General features: G+C 40.1%; 1 protein-coding gene across 2 annotated transcripts in view; it reads right to left on the reverse strand.

Moving 5' to 3' along the window:
• SMARCA1 (SWI/SNF related, matrix associated, actin dependent regulator of chromatin, subfamily a, member 1) overlaps positions 1–14,445 on the reverse strand; it is a 208,483-nt gene that overhangs the window by 78,565 nt on the left and 115,473 nt on the right. For both annotated transcript variants that reach the window (XM_063432114.1, XM_063432115.1), the window contains 3 exons: positions 7,591–7,712; positions 6,338–6,490; positions 2,494–2,626 (listed from right to left, as the gene is read on the reverse strand). In XM_063432114.1, the coding sequence (XP_063288184.1) occupies positions 2,494–2,626; positions 6,338–6,490; positions 7,591–7,712 (408 nt within the window). The remainder of the gene's footprint in view (positions 1–2,493; positions 2,627–6,337; positions 6,491–7,590; positions 7,713–14,445) is intronic.

The raw sequence follows: 14,445 nt of genomic DNA on the forward strand, positions 1-14,445 counted from the left end.
GTCAGTAGGCACTTTGTTTGAGAGGGAAAATTAATGGTAATTAGTGCATTATACATAATAGCAAGTATCATAACGTGCATCTCTATCCCAATGGGTGTAGGACAAGCATGCTTGGAATAAAAAAAAAACCTCCTCCACACACATCCTCGCAGATTTATCCCAATGGGGTTTCACAATCAGTGAGACCAGTGATACAAGAAGTGCTATAGTAGGGCCAACATGGTAAGAAACATTACGCACCGCATGTACAAGACTGAGCATTAGTTAAAAAGATTAAACAGAAACAGTTGCGGCGCTGTGCTATTGCTTGATGAGGCACTGAGAACAACAGTTCCCCAGGAGAACCTGTCCTGGTATGACCCATAATAGAAAGGCACATGAAATACAATGTGCACAGGAGGAAATTATAATTAAACATTATAAGGGGAGGGGAAAAAAAACACACCATGCTTGTAACCAAAAAATATACAGATGAAAGTAGGCACTATAATATGTTAACATTATCTGAGATATTTACATATGAAAGCAGATATTGCAATGTGAACATGGAGAGACAATTCTTTAGTGGAAGGTGGCATTTTAAAGGGGTCCATCCATTTGCTGAGTCCGGGGTAGAGATATTATGCAAACTGGCCCCACTGGCATCCATATATGCCCCCATAGATCCAACTTGGCCCACTCAAATAACTCCCAGCCTGCCGCTCGGGGATCCAATATTTGATCAAAAGTCAATATGCAAGGCCGTAGAATATTTATCCATTACCCCAACCACTATGACCAGAGGGGAACGCGTAATGCCCAGTGCGAACTGACTAGATAGAATCAGGATTACATGGTGGAGTCCCTGTTTAATGTATTCATGGGGCCCAATCAGCCATGTGTTGTTGGCCTCGGTCTGATTCAAATAAGAGGGCGGTGAGACCCCATGAGGCAGCAGGCAGTTCAGCTAGAAACGGTGGTCACTCCTCCAGTAGGGATGCCAGTGCTGGGTTCTCCATCCGGGGTCATTGTCATCTTCATCCATGGAACCGCGGGCACAGGATCCAATTCCGTATCTCTATGGTTGGGATGTTATAATGTTCAAAAAATCCTGGAATATCCTCTGGCCAGCAGAGGGTATGCTAAGTGGATTCATGTTGTGCCTTGAGGCTGTTTGGAAAGCCCAAGCAGTAGGGGATATGTTTCTCCTGCACAGGGAGAGCAATGGGTCTCATGGCCCGCCGTGCACCCAACAAGAGTGCCAACAGGTCCTAGAAGATAGAGAATTTGGTATGGCAGAAGGGCAGCTGCCATGATGCATTCCCTAATTGGAAGGAGTGCAGCCGGATTATATCCCTGGGGGACAACTCCTCATAGACATGAATTAAATCAATGTATCAGTGTCTCCATGCAAAGGGTGGAAACACTGAATGGCAGTATTGCACGGTGTGCAGCACCTCTGGTGGCTTTTTAGAGGAGTGGCCAGTGGAGTTATCCCTAGACTGTAATGTAAACACTGCATTTTCTCTGAAAAGACAGTGTTTACAGCAAAAAGCCTGAGGGAATGATTCTACTCACCAGAACAAAAAACAATACGGTGTAGTTGATTTAGTGACTATAATGTCCCTTTAACCAAAGACATGCAGCTAAATATAGTTGTACTTGGCTGTGCTACATACAACAACAACAACAAGCTTGTTTTACAATATTTTCTTCCATTGATTCAATGCATCTCAATGAGGAGAGGCTGATTGGTGCAGCATGGTATTTCCTATTTCCTATGGGAAAGCATTGGATTGCCTGAGATCATCAATAATGATGACCTCAGCAATGGAGGAGGAGCCAGGCAGGGAGAGATGTGGCGAGAATGGCACGGCGTGGGAGAAAAGGTGAGTAAAATCATAAGGGGGCGGGTTGCCTAAACTGCCACTACAGGACTATAGTGTTGGGAATACATGTTTGTATTCCTGACACTATAGTGTTTCTTGAAATGCAAAAATATGAAATAAAATAAAAAAACAATAACAAGCAAAGGCTAATAATCAGCTTTCCAATGCCCACATCCCACTGATCAGAAACTTTGAGCACTCTCTGACTGCTCTACCATTCAGTAAACAACCATCCACTGATCTACATTTTTTTCTTCCACGTACTTAATGGAGATGTTCTATATTACTTAAAAAATTAGTCTTTGGGAATAGACGATAGTAAATCATACATAGAACAGAACCAACATGTTTTCCAATCATACTAAGGACCTTACCAAACACTTTTGGGGCCGTAAGCCTGCTGTTGGTTATTCCCAGTATATATTAAAAAACTATTTATCATTTCCAACTAACTTACCAACCACAGAGCAAATACAGCAACTGTGCTTTCTCGGCTTATTAGATTCCCAGTTACAATCTCTGCACTAAAATATGTATTCCATTTTTCTGTGAAAATACTTAAATATTTATATATTTTGAAAAAAGGCATACATTTGAAAAAGTACGAGTGCTAACAATATATTACCTTGCTGTATGACTATAGAGTCAAGCCTCAGCTTCAGCTCAGCTCGTTCTACAATCCTTTCTTCCACCGTATTGTCAGTGATAAGACGGAATACACGAACTGCCTTTTTCTGCCCAATTCGATGTGCTCGATCCTATTGGAAACGAACCAAGCACTGAAATGCTTGTTCACAGCCTTCAGAAGTTGCTTCTAAAATTTTCATATTAACATGTAATTTTATTTGCGCGTGAATTTCAAGTGTACTATACCTACAGTAGCAAATCCTTTTTCCTTTTACGCTTTTTTTTTTTTTTTTTTAATAAAAATAGAATAAATCTCTTAGTACTTTACATTAAGACAAATTTATTCTTTTCCACACTTTGGGAATTCATGTATCTGAAACCTTACCAAAACACTCTAAGCACCATAACCTCTGCAGCTCGCTGTAGTAGCTATGGTGCCAGAAGTGTCCTTGAGCCCCCAATATAAGCAGTCAAAAAGTGACAATTCTCTGTTAATAGGCTTGCATGGGGTCATATGTGTCAGAATCAGACTGACAATCAGAATATGACTGCAACACGTGTCTGTAAGAGTCAATTTGCTGTCACAGTCAATTTCTCCATCAGACAAAACCATTGTTGGGGCTATAGGAAGAAATTGCTGAATGGCATTGGTATCCTTGCAATCATACAAAACCTGGTAGCTTAATATTGAGGTCTTGAGCTTCAACTTTGGCATCACCCATTGAGTGCTCAATACACAATGTTCAATGCACTTTCCTTGGGCAAAGCAGGAAAGTATGGGACAAAGCAAGAAACAAGGGCTCAGGAAATCATCTTCCCAGTTGTTGATATTTGGGATGCAGTTTGATTTCTACTATAAGATTCTACACAATGGATTACCACTGATAATTCCTGAATGGTTGGTATACTCTGGGTGCAACCGTTGTGGTTTAAGTAAGCCACTATAATAATGATTTTAATTACATTTAAAGATGTATTTCAGACAGTGTTGATTGCATTAAGATAATGGAATGAAACTATACCATGAGCTTAAGGACATACAGTTGCAAGAAAAAGTATATGAACCCTTTGGAATGATATGGATTTCTGCACAAATTGGTCATTCAATGTGATCTGTTCATCATCTAAGTCACAACAATAGACAATCACAGTCTAATAACACACAAAGAATGAAATGTTGCCATGTTTTTATTGAACATCTCCAAGAGCTAATTGGAGTGAGATGTTAGCTGAATGGAGTCCAATCAATGAGATGAGATTGGAGGTGTTGGTTACAGCTGCCCTGCCCTATAAAAAACACACACCAGTTCTGGGTTTGCTTTTCACAAGAAGCCTTGCCTGATGTGAATGATGCCTCGCACAAAAGAGCTCTCAGAAGACCTACGATTAAGAATTGTTGACTTGCATAAAGCTGGAAAGGGTTATAAAAGTATCTCCAAAAGCCTTGCTGTTCATCAGTCCACGGTAAGACAAATTGTCTATAAATGGAGAAAGTTCAGCACTGCTGCTACTCTCCCTAGGAGTGGCCGTCCTGTAAAGATGACTGCAAGAGCACAGTGCAGACTGCTCAATGAGGTGAAGAAGAATCCTAGTGTGTGAGCTAAAGACTTACAAAAGTCACTGGCAAATGCTAACATCCCTGTTAGCGAATCTACAATATGTAAAACACTAAACAAGAATGGATTTCATGGGAGGATACCACAGAGGAAGCCACTGCTGTCCAAACAAAACATTGCTGCACGTTTACAGTTTGCACAAGAGCACCTGGATGTTCCACAGCAGTACTGGCAAAATATTCTGTGGACAAATGAAACCAAAGTTGAGTTGTTTGGAAGAAACACACAACACTATGTGTTGCGAAAAAGAGGCACAGCACACCAACATCAAAACCTCATCCCAACTGTGAAGTATGGTGGTGGGGGCATCATTGTTTGGGGCTGCTTTGCTGCATCAGGGCCTGGACGGATTGCTATCATCGAAGGAAAAATGAATTCCCAAGTTTATCAAGACATTTTGCAGGAGAACTTAAGGCCATCTGTCTACCAGCTGAAGCTCAACAGAAGATGGGTGTTGCAACAGGACAATGACCCAAAGCATAGAAGTAAATCAACAACAGAATGGCTTAAACAGAAGAAAATACGCCTTCTGAAGTGGCCCAGCCAGAATCCTGACCTCAACCCGATTGAGATGCTGTGGCATGACCTCAAGAAAGCGATTCACACCAGACTGTCAGGATTACTGTTTGATCCAGCACGTAGAACTGTATAGCACGGATGACAAATAAGTAATGTATTACCGGTCCATAGAATGGCCGGATTTAACGTACATAGAATAGTCAAAAATACTAGCCGAGGTCAGGTAACACAGAAAGGGACGCAGCGATGAGGAAAGCCAGGAGTCAGGATACCAGAATATAGAGAAGTCAATAAACAAAGCCAAAGTCAAAAACCAGGTATAAAACTATAAACAGGAACGCGCTCTCGGACAACCACAAGGGAAACCACGACAGGGCACTGAGCAGGATGAGAACTGGGCCTAAATACCCCTCCTTTAGTTCTGATAGGCTGTAACCGGCCTTTGACCCCAAAGTCAGTTACCAGGTTTCATTTGCATAATTGCTGCTCAGCATTAACACTTCTGTGGATTAGGTTGCTGCTCGGCACAACTTTTCCTGTGTGGACAGTAAATGTAATTAACCACATTTCTATAAGTGGATGAATACGTGACACAGACATCCCAAGAATATTGCTGAACTGAAACAGTTCTGTAAAGAGGAATGGTCAAGAATTACTCCTGACCGTTGTGCACGTCTGATCTGCAACTACAGGAAACGTTTGGTTGAAGTTATTGCTGCCAGGAGTTTCAACTAGTTATTAAATCCAAGGGTTCACATACTTTTTCCACCTGCACTGTGAATGTTTACATGGTGTGTTCAATAAAAACATGGCAACATTTAATTCTTTGTGTGTTATTAGTTTAAGCAGACTGTGATTGTCTATTGTTGTGACTTAGATGATGATCAGATCACATTTTATGACCAATTTGTGCATAAATCCATTTCATTCCAAAGGGTTCACATACTTTTTCTTGCAACTGTAGATAAAAATCCTCAATTATGTAAATTATGTTGGTGACAATCACTCTAAAAAGAAAGATTGGCATACTTCATGATTGCCTATGCAGACTATATTCTGGTATTGTATTTTCTAAATAAATGGGACATGGATGAAGGGTCAATAATGAATTGTTCACTCTAGTAGAGGTTTGGATTTATGCTGTAAGAGAATTTTAGAGCAATGGACCAGGATAGAACAGCCCAGATAAGGAACAGAACAACAATCCTGTCTGTAATCAGATAGACACTAGGCCATTTGGATTACAATCCATTCATGAGCCTAAGAATACATTGTTACTCAAATCTATTGTAAAGGGATTCTATGGAAATGTTAGGCAAAAAGTGGTAATTATATTGGAGATCATTAATATGTTTTTTATTGCCCTCTTATAGTGTAACTGTCTATGTGGAAAGCTTTGTTTTATTTTTAAATGCTTTTTGATATGTAATTTTTTGCATTTGCAAAAAATGCCAGCAAGATTCCGGCAAGCGGGGCATTTGACCATTTTCATTTATTATTTATTTTTGCATCTGCTGTATATAAAAAATAGTCAGATTAAAAGTTCATGTATTCAGATACTGAGAATTAGCATTATAACAGACAGAGGGTAAGACAGAAAGAAAGGGAGAAAGGGGGGAAAATAAAGGTAAAGAAAAGAGAGCCTAGAGTGAAACACATCATACACATGACAAAGGACCTCGACAAACTGCATGCAGTATATCTAACCATTGCTTGTAAATCCACTTGTGGGTTCCAGTCAGAATCGTATAGAATGACCACATCAGCTGTTGCCAAATTAATTCCAAGACCTCCTGCACGAGTACTTAGCATAAAGATGAATTTACTGCTGTTAGGCGTATTAAATGTTTCAATTGCTACCTGAAAAAGAAATTGAAAGGCATGCAAAAAGACATTGAGCCCATAAACCCATACTTATGTTCATCTTTGCTGATCTGCAGAAGACATCAATTATTTCTTGATGCAAATGCAGCCTCCAATAACATGTATTGTAAAGGTGCTTGGATTGTACTTACTGCGTAAATACAGACCTTATGTTATATTCTGGAGGCAATTTAAGAAGTTGCATTTGTAAAAAAAAAAAAATGCCAGCAAGATTTTAGCAAGCAGAGTATTTGCCCATTTTTATTTATTTTTGCACACCTGCTGTATATAACAAATACTCACATATAAAGGTCATGTATTCAAATACTGAGATTTTGCCGTATAAAGCGAGCATTCCTCAAACCAGAAGGTCAATCAGATGTTTCCATTATTTTATATTGTTTGATGTTGCAGATCTGAACATATTTTATAAACTACAGACTAGTAGGAGTTTATGGGACAGCCTTTTAACACTTGGTAGCTATTTAATTAATATAAAGACAAGTATTAAACTAATGTGCGTGGCAACCCAATTTACTACTGTGTGTTTCATCCACGGTTATTTTTTATACAAATGGAGCTGGTCACTTGGACGGCCACTATCTAGTAATATAGTATTCTATAATTCTGCTCCGTGATGCTACCCTTCACAGTTATCTTTCATATAAAGCTTTGAACAATTAAGGACCTCTTAGGATGGTAGCCTTCAAGGTATGACATTATAGCCACCCCAAACCTGAGCACTGCAAAGGAGCATTGTGTAGTCATCTGCGCTGAAATATGCAGCTCTCAGAGAAAATTAGGAACTAAATCTCCCCTGATCACTCCATTCTGATCAGACTCACTTCTTGTTCAGGCTTTATTCCAGTACAAACCATCTGCAGTAGTTTCTCACACAGGGGCTCAAATAATTAACCTCCTGTTACTGTTCAGGAGCAGAAGCTCTTTCCAACTGCAGACAGCAGGTCTCCTTCATGACAACAAAACCCTGGAGCAAATACTCCATAACTGCTTGGGAAAATCCTGCTGTCTGCTTTGTTGCAAGTCACTCAGAATTAATAAATTTTCCTTTTCAAATATAACATGAATGATTTTACCTCTCTTTCTTCATGTGGCGTCTGTCCATCTAGACGACAATACTCATATCCACGCCACATGCAATAATCTTCCAGGATATCAAGCAAACGAGTCATCTGGCTAAATATCAGAACCCTAGAGCCTAACAATAGGGGGAGAAATATTTACATACATTTTATGAACATTGCAAGAAAATTAAAGCACATTTTTTTTTTCTAAAGGCGCACATAAAATACTTGCTATGTTTCTGTCATCTAGAATTCTTCTATACATAATGACAACTTTATGTTTTTATTAAACATAATGGATTCTCAGAAAACTAAGAAACTCATATTAAAAGTTCCACATTTGTAATTCTGTATTTGTCATCAGTCTGAATAATACATACAAGGAATCAGCCAAAGATGTTGCAAGCATTAAAAAAGGCAGTATTAGATTATAGAATTGTTTTCTTTATATGCACAAAATGAGTGCCTGAAAACCAGCCATACAATTGAAAAGGCCTGCAAAATAGGCTAAAGTGTTGTAACAGTGCAATGGTGCCACCTAGTGTACAAATAAATACATTTTTATATATATCTTCTAGAAAGAAAAATAAAGTGTAAAATATGGGGTCTCGATTAAGATGCAAACTATGACATATTATACGCCACGATTAACGTACATACCAAATTGTATACATATAACCAAGGTTAACCAATAAGGTTATGTATGAGAAAAAGGAACCCTGAAAAATTAACCTTTACTTAGACCTCACGGGTATGACTATCATAATACAGGTATTGTTCCTAGGACTATCGAGGCACAAAAGGAAAAACTATATATATGCCATAACCCTTCTTTGGGAGACATGCCTTATTAGTTGAATAGTAACATATTGTCACCCACTGAATAACAATATGCTCCTTAGATGGAGACAACATAAAAACTCTTGACGACTATCCATGGAAATGTCCCCATTGATCCTAATAGCTGACAACCCTGATTTTCAAAGGGGATATGGCACCGGTACTCTAAAAAGTCTTTTAATCCTTGATTATGATAGTAGATAAAATCCCTACTGTTGGTGACCTCTTAAAAATAAAACAACATAACTGATTACTCGATGTAATGAGATGCACCCAACTTATAGCCTTCTTTAAAAAACAAAAAAAAAGTGATGCCGCATTGGTCACAGAGGGAACTGACCCTATTTGAAACATTATGTAGCAATTGCGAGAACCACAAAAGCTCCCTCTCTAAGATTTATCGAATGATTCAGATGGGGGGCAGCTAGATGGGAAAATGATGGATTCCCAAAGGAAATGATTGAGTAATATCCATTGTTTTTCTTATTTTTCTTTCTTGTTCCTTTTTAGGTTTGGAAATACATGGTACAATACTCTGAAATGCACCTCTTAATGATTTTTGCTAAGATAGTAAAATATTTACTTTTTATCTCAACACATTGTATAGTAATAGATGTTACTGTCATATCAAGCATTTAGTCCTTGCTGTGACAAGGTATTGTGAATGCTGATGCTGAGGCTTTTGATGATGTTATCATTTGACTGTATTTTTTGATAATATTATATGTTTGTACCAAGTTTAATAACACTGAATAAATATTAAATTAAAAAATGTAAATGCCATAATAACAAAAAAAACAGAAATGAATAGAAAGAATCATAATAATACCATGTTAATCAACAAAAACACAAATGGGTTAATGCCACTGTAATGAAATAATAATGTTGCGTAGTGCAAACTGAATACCTAATAAGGAAAATTAGATGTACAAACCTCCCCTACTTAGGGAATTCTATGGAGTACTAAATGTACTATCGATCATGTAAATCATTGTAATTCACATAGCCTAAAATGTAAGTATACAAAAGGCGGATCTTAGGGTCACTGACGCCTGGGTGCAAGAATATTTTTGGCGCCCCTGGGTAGGTGTGGCCATATCAATAACTCCTCCCCTTCACAAACATAACACTTCACCACACCCATTTTCTATGGAAACCACTCCATGTCTTTGAGACCCCCAACTTCACCAGGTAACATGTCACTCTCTTCCTCAGGTGTCAGCTTTTCCAACAACAAGCTTATCAATGCCGTCTTTGCGCCCAGCTTCCCAGTGCCATCTCTCCCCCATACAGCTACCCAGTGCCATCTGTGCCCCAAAATAACTAATCTGTGCCGTCTTTGTGCCCAGATAGCTGATCTGTGTTGGAGGCAGAACCTAATTTCGTAAGGGTCACTGGTTGGGGGCTGTAATGTGGTGATAGGAACTGTAATTGAGGAGTTAAGAGCTGTAGTAGGGGCTATGGGCCGTAGTGGGTTGACACAAACTGTAGTAGGAGGGTTAGGAGCTGTAGTGGAGAGTATGGGTTGTAATTGGGTGGTGTTAGGAAATGTAGTGGGGAACTGGGGCTGAAGTGGGGGGGAGGTTGTAATTGGCAAAGGGGGCTATAGTTTGTGATATATGGCCTGCAGTTTGAGGAGAAGGGTTGTAGTGGGGAGGATAGGGACTGTATTGGGGGGTAGGAACCATAGTAATGGGAATAGAGGCTGTAGTAGGGAGTATGGACTGTAAATGGGGGTTAGGTGACTAGTGGGGGATAGAGGCTTAAAGGGGGAGGATAGGAGCTGTGATGGAGGGCATAAATTGTAAATGAGGGGTTAAGAAATGTAGTTGGGGAGATAGGTGCTGTAGTAGAGGGGACTGTTACTGAAGTGGGGGATGGCTGCAATTGGGGAAACCATTCGCGGTGTAGGGAATGTGGCTGTAGTAGTGGATAAAGGCTGCACATGGTGCGATAGAGGCTTTAGTGGAGGAGTAGGGGCTGTAGTGGGATATAGGAATTGTAATGGGGGAGGTTGAAGGCTGTAGTACGGTTAGGGGCTACGATTGGGGATTATGGGCTAAATTTGGAGTAAGGACTTTAGTGGGGGGATAGGAGCTACATTTGGAGGGTAGAGACTGTAGTGGGGCTAAGGACTACATGGGGTGTAGAAGCAGCAGTGGAACTAAGAAACTGTAGTAGGGGGGTGGGGGCTATAGGATGCTTAGGTATTGTAATAGGGGGTTAGGTGTTGTAGTAGGGAGGTTATGGGGCAGAAGAAAAAATATTAGTTTAGTTAGCTAATAAGTTCTCCCCTCCGTGATGACTACCTTGGGTCAGGGAATGGGGGATTGAATGCAGTCTTTGTCCCAGGCACTGAGTGTGGGGATAAACCCTAATGTGAAAGGGTTGAGTCCAGGGGCTGAGGCCAATACGCCTCTCTCTACAGAACATCTGGGCGCTGTGCATCACATGCACCTGCCCAGGATCGGATCTGAGTATATAGTCACACAATATTGTAAACTGTGTCTCCAAATCTTAGAGGGACACTATATTCACCAGAATAACTTAATTAACTTAATTAATCAGTTCTGGTGCATAGATCATGCTCCTGCAGTCTCATTGCTCAATTATCTACCATTTAGGAGTTAAATCACTTTGTTTATGCAGGCCTAGGCACACCTTCCTGCAGGTGACTAACACAGCATTTTTAAACACTTCCTCTAAAGAGTCATCTAATGTATACACTTCCATTATAGCAAATTATGCTTAATTTTTTATCTTCTGCTCTGTAATCCTGCAGTAGCCTCCTGTCTGTAATTAAAGTTCAATTTACAGGGCAGGAGAAATGTATTAATTAAGTTACATCTGATTATCTGATTGAAAATTAAACCATTTTGTTCTCATGCAGGTTGTGTCAGTCACATCCAGGGGAGGTGTGGATAGGCTGCATAAACAGAAACAAAAGTGCTTTAACTCGTAAATGGCAGTGACATTTCAGCGTCATGACCTATACACAAAAACTGCTTTATCAAGCTAAAACTGTTCTGGTGATTATAGTGTCCCTTTAAATGATAATTAAATCATTACACAAAGCAAGATACATCATACATGGAATGTAAACAATACAGTATCCATTTATGTAAATTAAAGATCAGTTAATTTTCCAGATAAACAAAAAAAAGTGTATTCATATTTTACCCTTCTCCCCCTTACATTTAATTATTATCATGCGTGTGTAGAACATAACTTTTTTTCTCCATAGCTTTCTTCTGAAGAATATACTAAGAAGGTTGACAAAAGGGAATTCTCCCACATATGTTTGAAAAATGTATAAAACCATCGGATTTCAATTTGGTCCATTTTAGGGGCACATTTCTGGATACATTTGCAGTTATGGTCGAGAAGTAAATAGTAATGTTATAGGAACACTGAAGCATTACGAATACAAATGTGTATTCCTAACACTATAGTACCCTCATTTAAGTCTCCAGCCAGGTAATTTTTCTCCCTTGCAGCGCTGGTCTCCGCACTGCCATCTTGCCTCCTTAGCGGAGATATTTGGCTGTATCTCGAATTTTCACTAAAAGAGCTTTGCAATTCCTTAAAGGAACACAATAGGATCAGGAACACAAACATGTATTCCTGACCCTATAGTGTTAAAACCACCATCTAGCCCCCTGTCCCCTTCATGCCTCCCTAAATATAGAACATCTTACTCGTATTTAAGCCTGAAGCTGCTGGGTTTGTCCCTGTTTCCTTTTGACCTGCCCACTGCCTGTTGACATCATCAGAAGTGGTAGCCTGATCCAATCACAATGTCTCCCCATAGGATTCGCTGAGACTGATAAAGAGGCAGATCAGGGGAAGAGCCAGCACAATTCAAACACGGCCCTGGCCAATCAGCATCTCCTTATAGAGATTAATTGAATCAATGAATATCTATGAGGAAAGTTCAGTGTCTGCATGCAGAGGGTGGAGACACTGAATGTTTGGATGCATTTTAGACAGCCATGACCCAAGAAGGATCTCTAACAGCTATCTGAAGAGTGGCCAGTGAAGTTATCACTAGGCTGTAATGTAAACACTGCATTTTCTCTGAAAAGACAGTGTTTACAGCAAAAAGCCTGAAGGTAATGATTCTACTCACCAGAACAAATTCAATAAGCTGTAGTTGTTCTGATGACTATAGTGTCACTTTGAAGTGGAACACAATGTGATATACTGTATACATATTCTATATGCTAGCCAAGACTTGCAAATTTTCTGGAAATGGCACACCAATGGATCGCTTAATTGTATCCGGAATAGGATCTAATAATGAGAACTCTGAGCTGTTTGAATTTTTTTTTTTTGCAACAGTTAGTGAAAAGGTTGAGCTCTTTTTCAGTTTTGGGTGACCTTTGATGTGGTCTCACCATGTTCTAAGATTCCCCATATGGGGAATGGCTAATGGAACATTCAGTATCATTTCAGCCGTAACAGTGATATGATGATAAGTTGTAACATATTTGTGGCGAAACCAACCTCGCCACTGGGCCCTGGAGAAGCCTGTTTGCTAGCCTCCTACCTACTGACTATGGCCCCTGGGTTATTTGGGGCATATTGTACTGTATATTGCTGCTACTGGCCCTTTTAACAGCATCTATGGACATATTGGGACTTTTGGGACTACTGTCCCTTTAAGACTGTGCTACATATTCTAGTGTACTGCCTGTAATATTATATGTGTATTTGTGTGTTAAGTTTAACCTGGGATATGTATGCAGCATTCATCTGATTGTTCGGTAGAATCACTCCATTCATTATATTGAGTGAAACTACCGAACAACCAGACCACCCAGGAATAAGTGTGCCTCCAATTACAGTTTGCAACAATGTTGCAAACGGGTAATTGGCAATCAGTGTAATGTATTCTTTGTCCTCTGGGTGGCCGCCATTCGGGAAACAAACACGTGGCGGCGGCCATCTTAAACTACCGAACAGCGGTGTTTTGCCGTCGAGTGTCTGGAACTAAAATCGGACACTTGACTAGGCAAACACCGCTGAGACCTCCATACTTCCAGAAATTCGTATAGAAACTACCGAATGACCCGCCGTTCGGTAGAAAGAACCCCACAAACAAGGGAATTCATTCAAACCCTCTCCAGGCTCTATAACACAGGCAATTCACCTGTTTTCATTCCCTTGTTTGTGACCGACCGCAGGGCCAAAATGCATGGAACTGTTTTCGGATAATTTACCCATGCGGTCGGTCAAATCTTTGGAACCCCATATCTCACGAACCGTTCATCCGAATGACTTGAATTTTGAATATGTTGTCCCTCTGAATAAGGGCTTTAAAGGGGTACCCCCTGTTTTTGGGGTACATCCAGAACTTGGCTGGAAAAGTGTACCGGATAATTGGGTTTAATGTTATCTGAGGGGAGGGGATGTGGGGGCTGAACCATGTATGTGATTGGTTATTTTATGCCTCCCCCTGGGTGTGGCCTGTATGTGTATTATTGTAATAAAAGCCAGGCTGGATGAGACAGTCCAGAGTTCCTGTTTTACCCTCAAAGTGATGTGTCGTCTCATTATTGGGGGAAGGATTTATTGCATGCTGTTCCAGTTGACTGCTATGAGTACAAGCCTATTTGTATGGTTCCTATTCAATGGTCTACAGCATTCCTATGCTTGGGAGAATTTAAAGGTTTCTCGGATTCGGTGATTGTGGTGTCTGCCAGAGTGCTTGGAGTCCTCAGGAAGCACTAGGAGCATCCATTAACGGAGGTGCCCGGTCGGGGTGCCAGGCGATCCGTTACAATATTATTTTTAAAAGTGTTGATTATAGAACTACTAATAATTAATTATCCTTCAACTCTGTCTTCTACTTGCAGAGGTGTGGGAATTCTATGGGGGCAAAATTTGCCCTGTCCTAAGCCAACCTTTTTATGGGTTGGTGGATGGAGTCCCACATTTTTGCGGTTGGGTCAGTTGAGTGGTGGTGGGAATACATTTCAAAGATGATCTATAAATTATCTGACAAGATGAACAATGCAAAGTAAA

The sequence above is a fragment of the Pelobates fuscus genome, chromosome 9, assembly GCF_036172605.1.
Source record: "Pelobates fuscus isolate aPelFus1 chromosome 9, aPelFus1.pri, whole genome shotgun sequence".
Classification (NCBI taxonomy): Eukaryota; Metazoa; Chordata; class Amphibia; order Anura; family Pelobatidae; genus Pelobates; species Pelobates fuscus.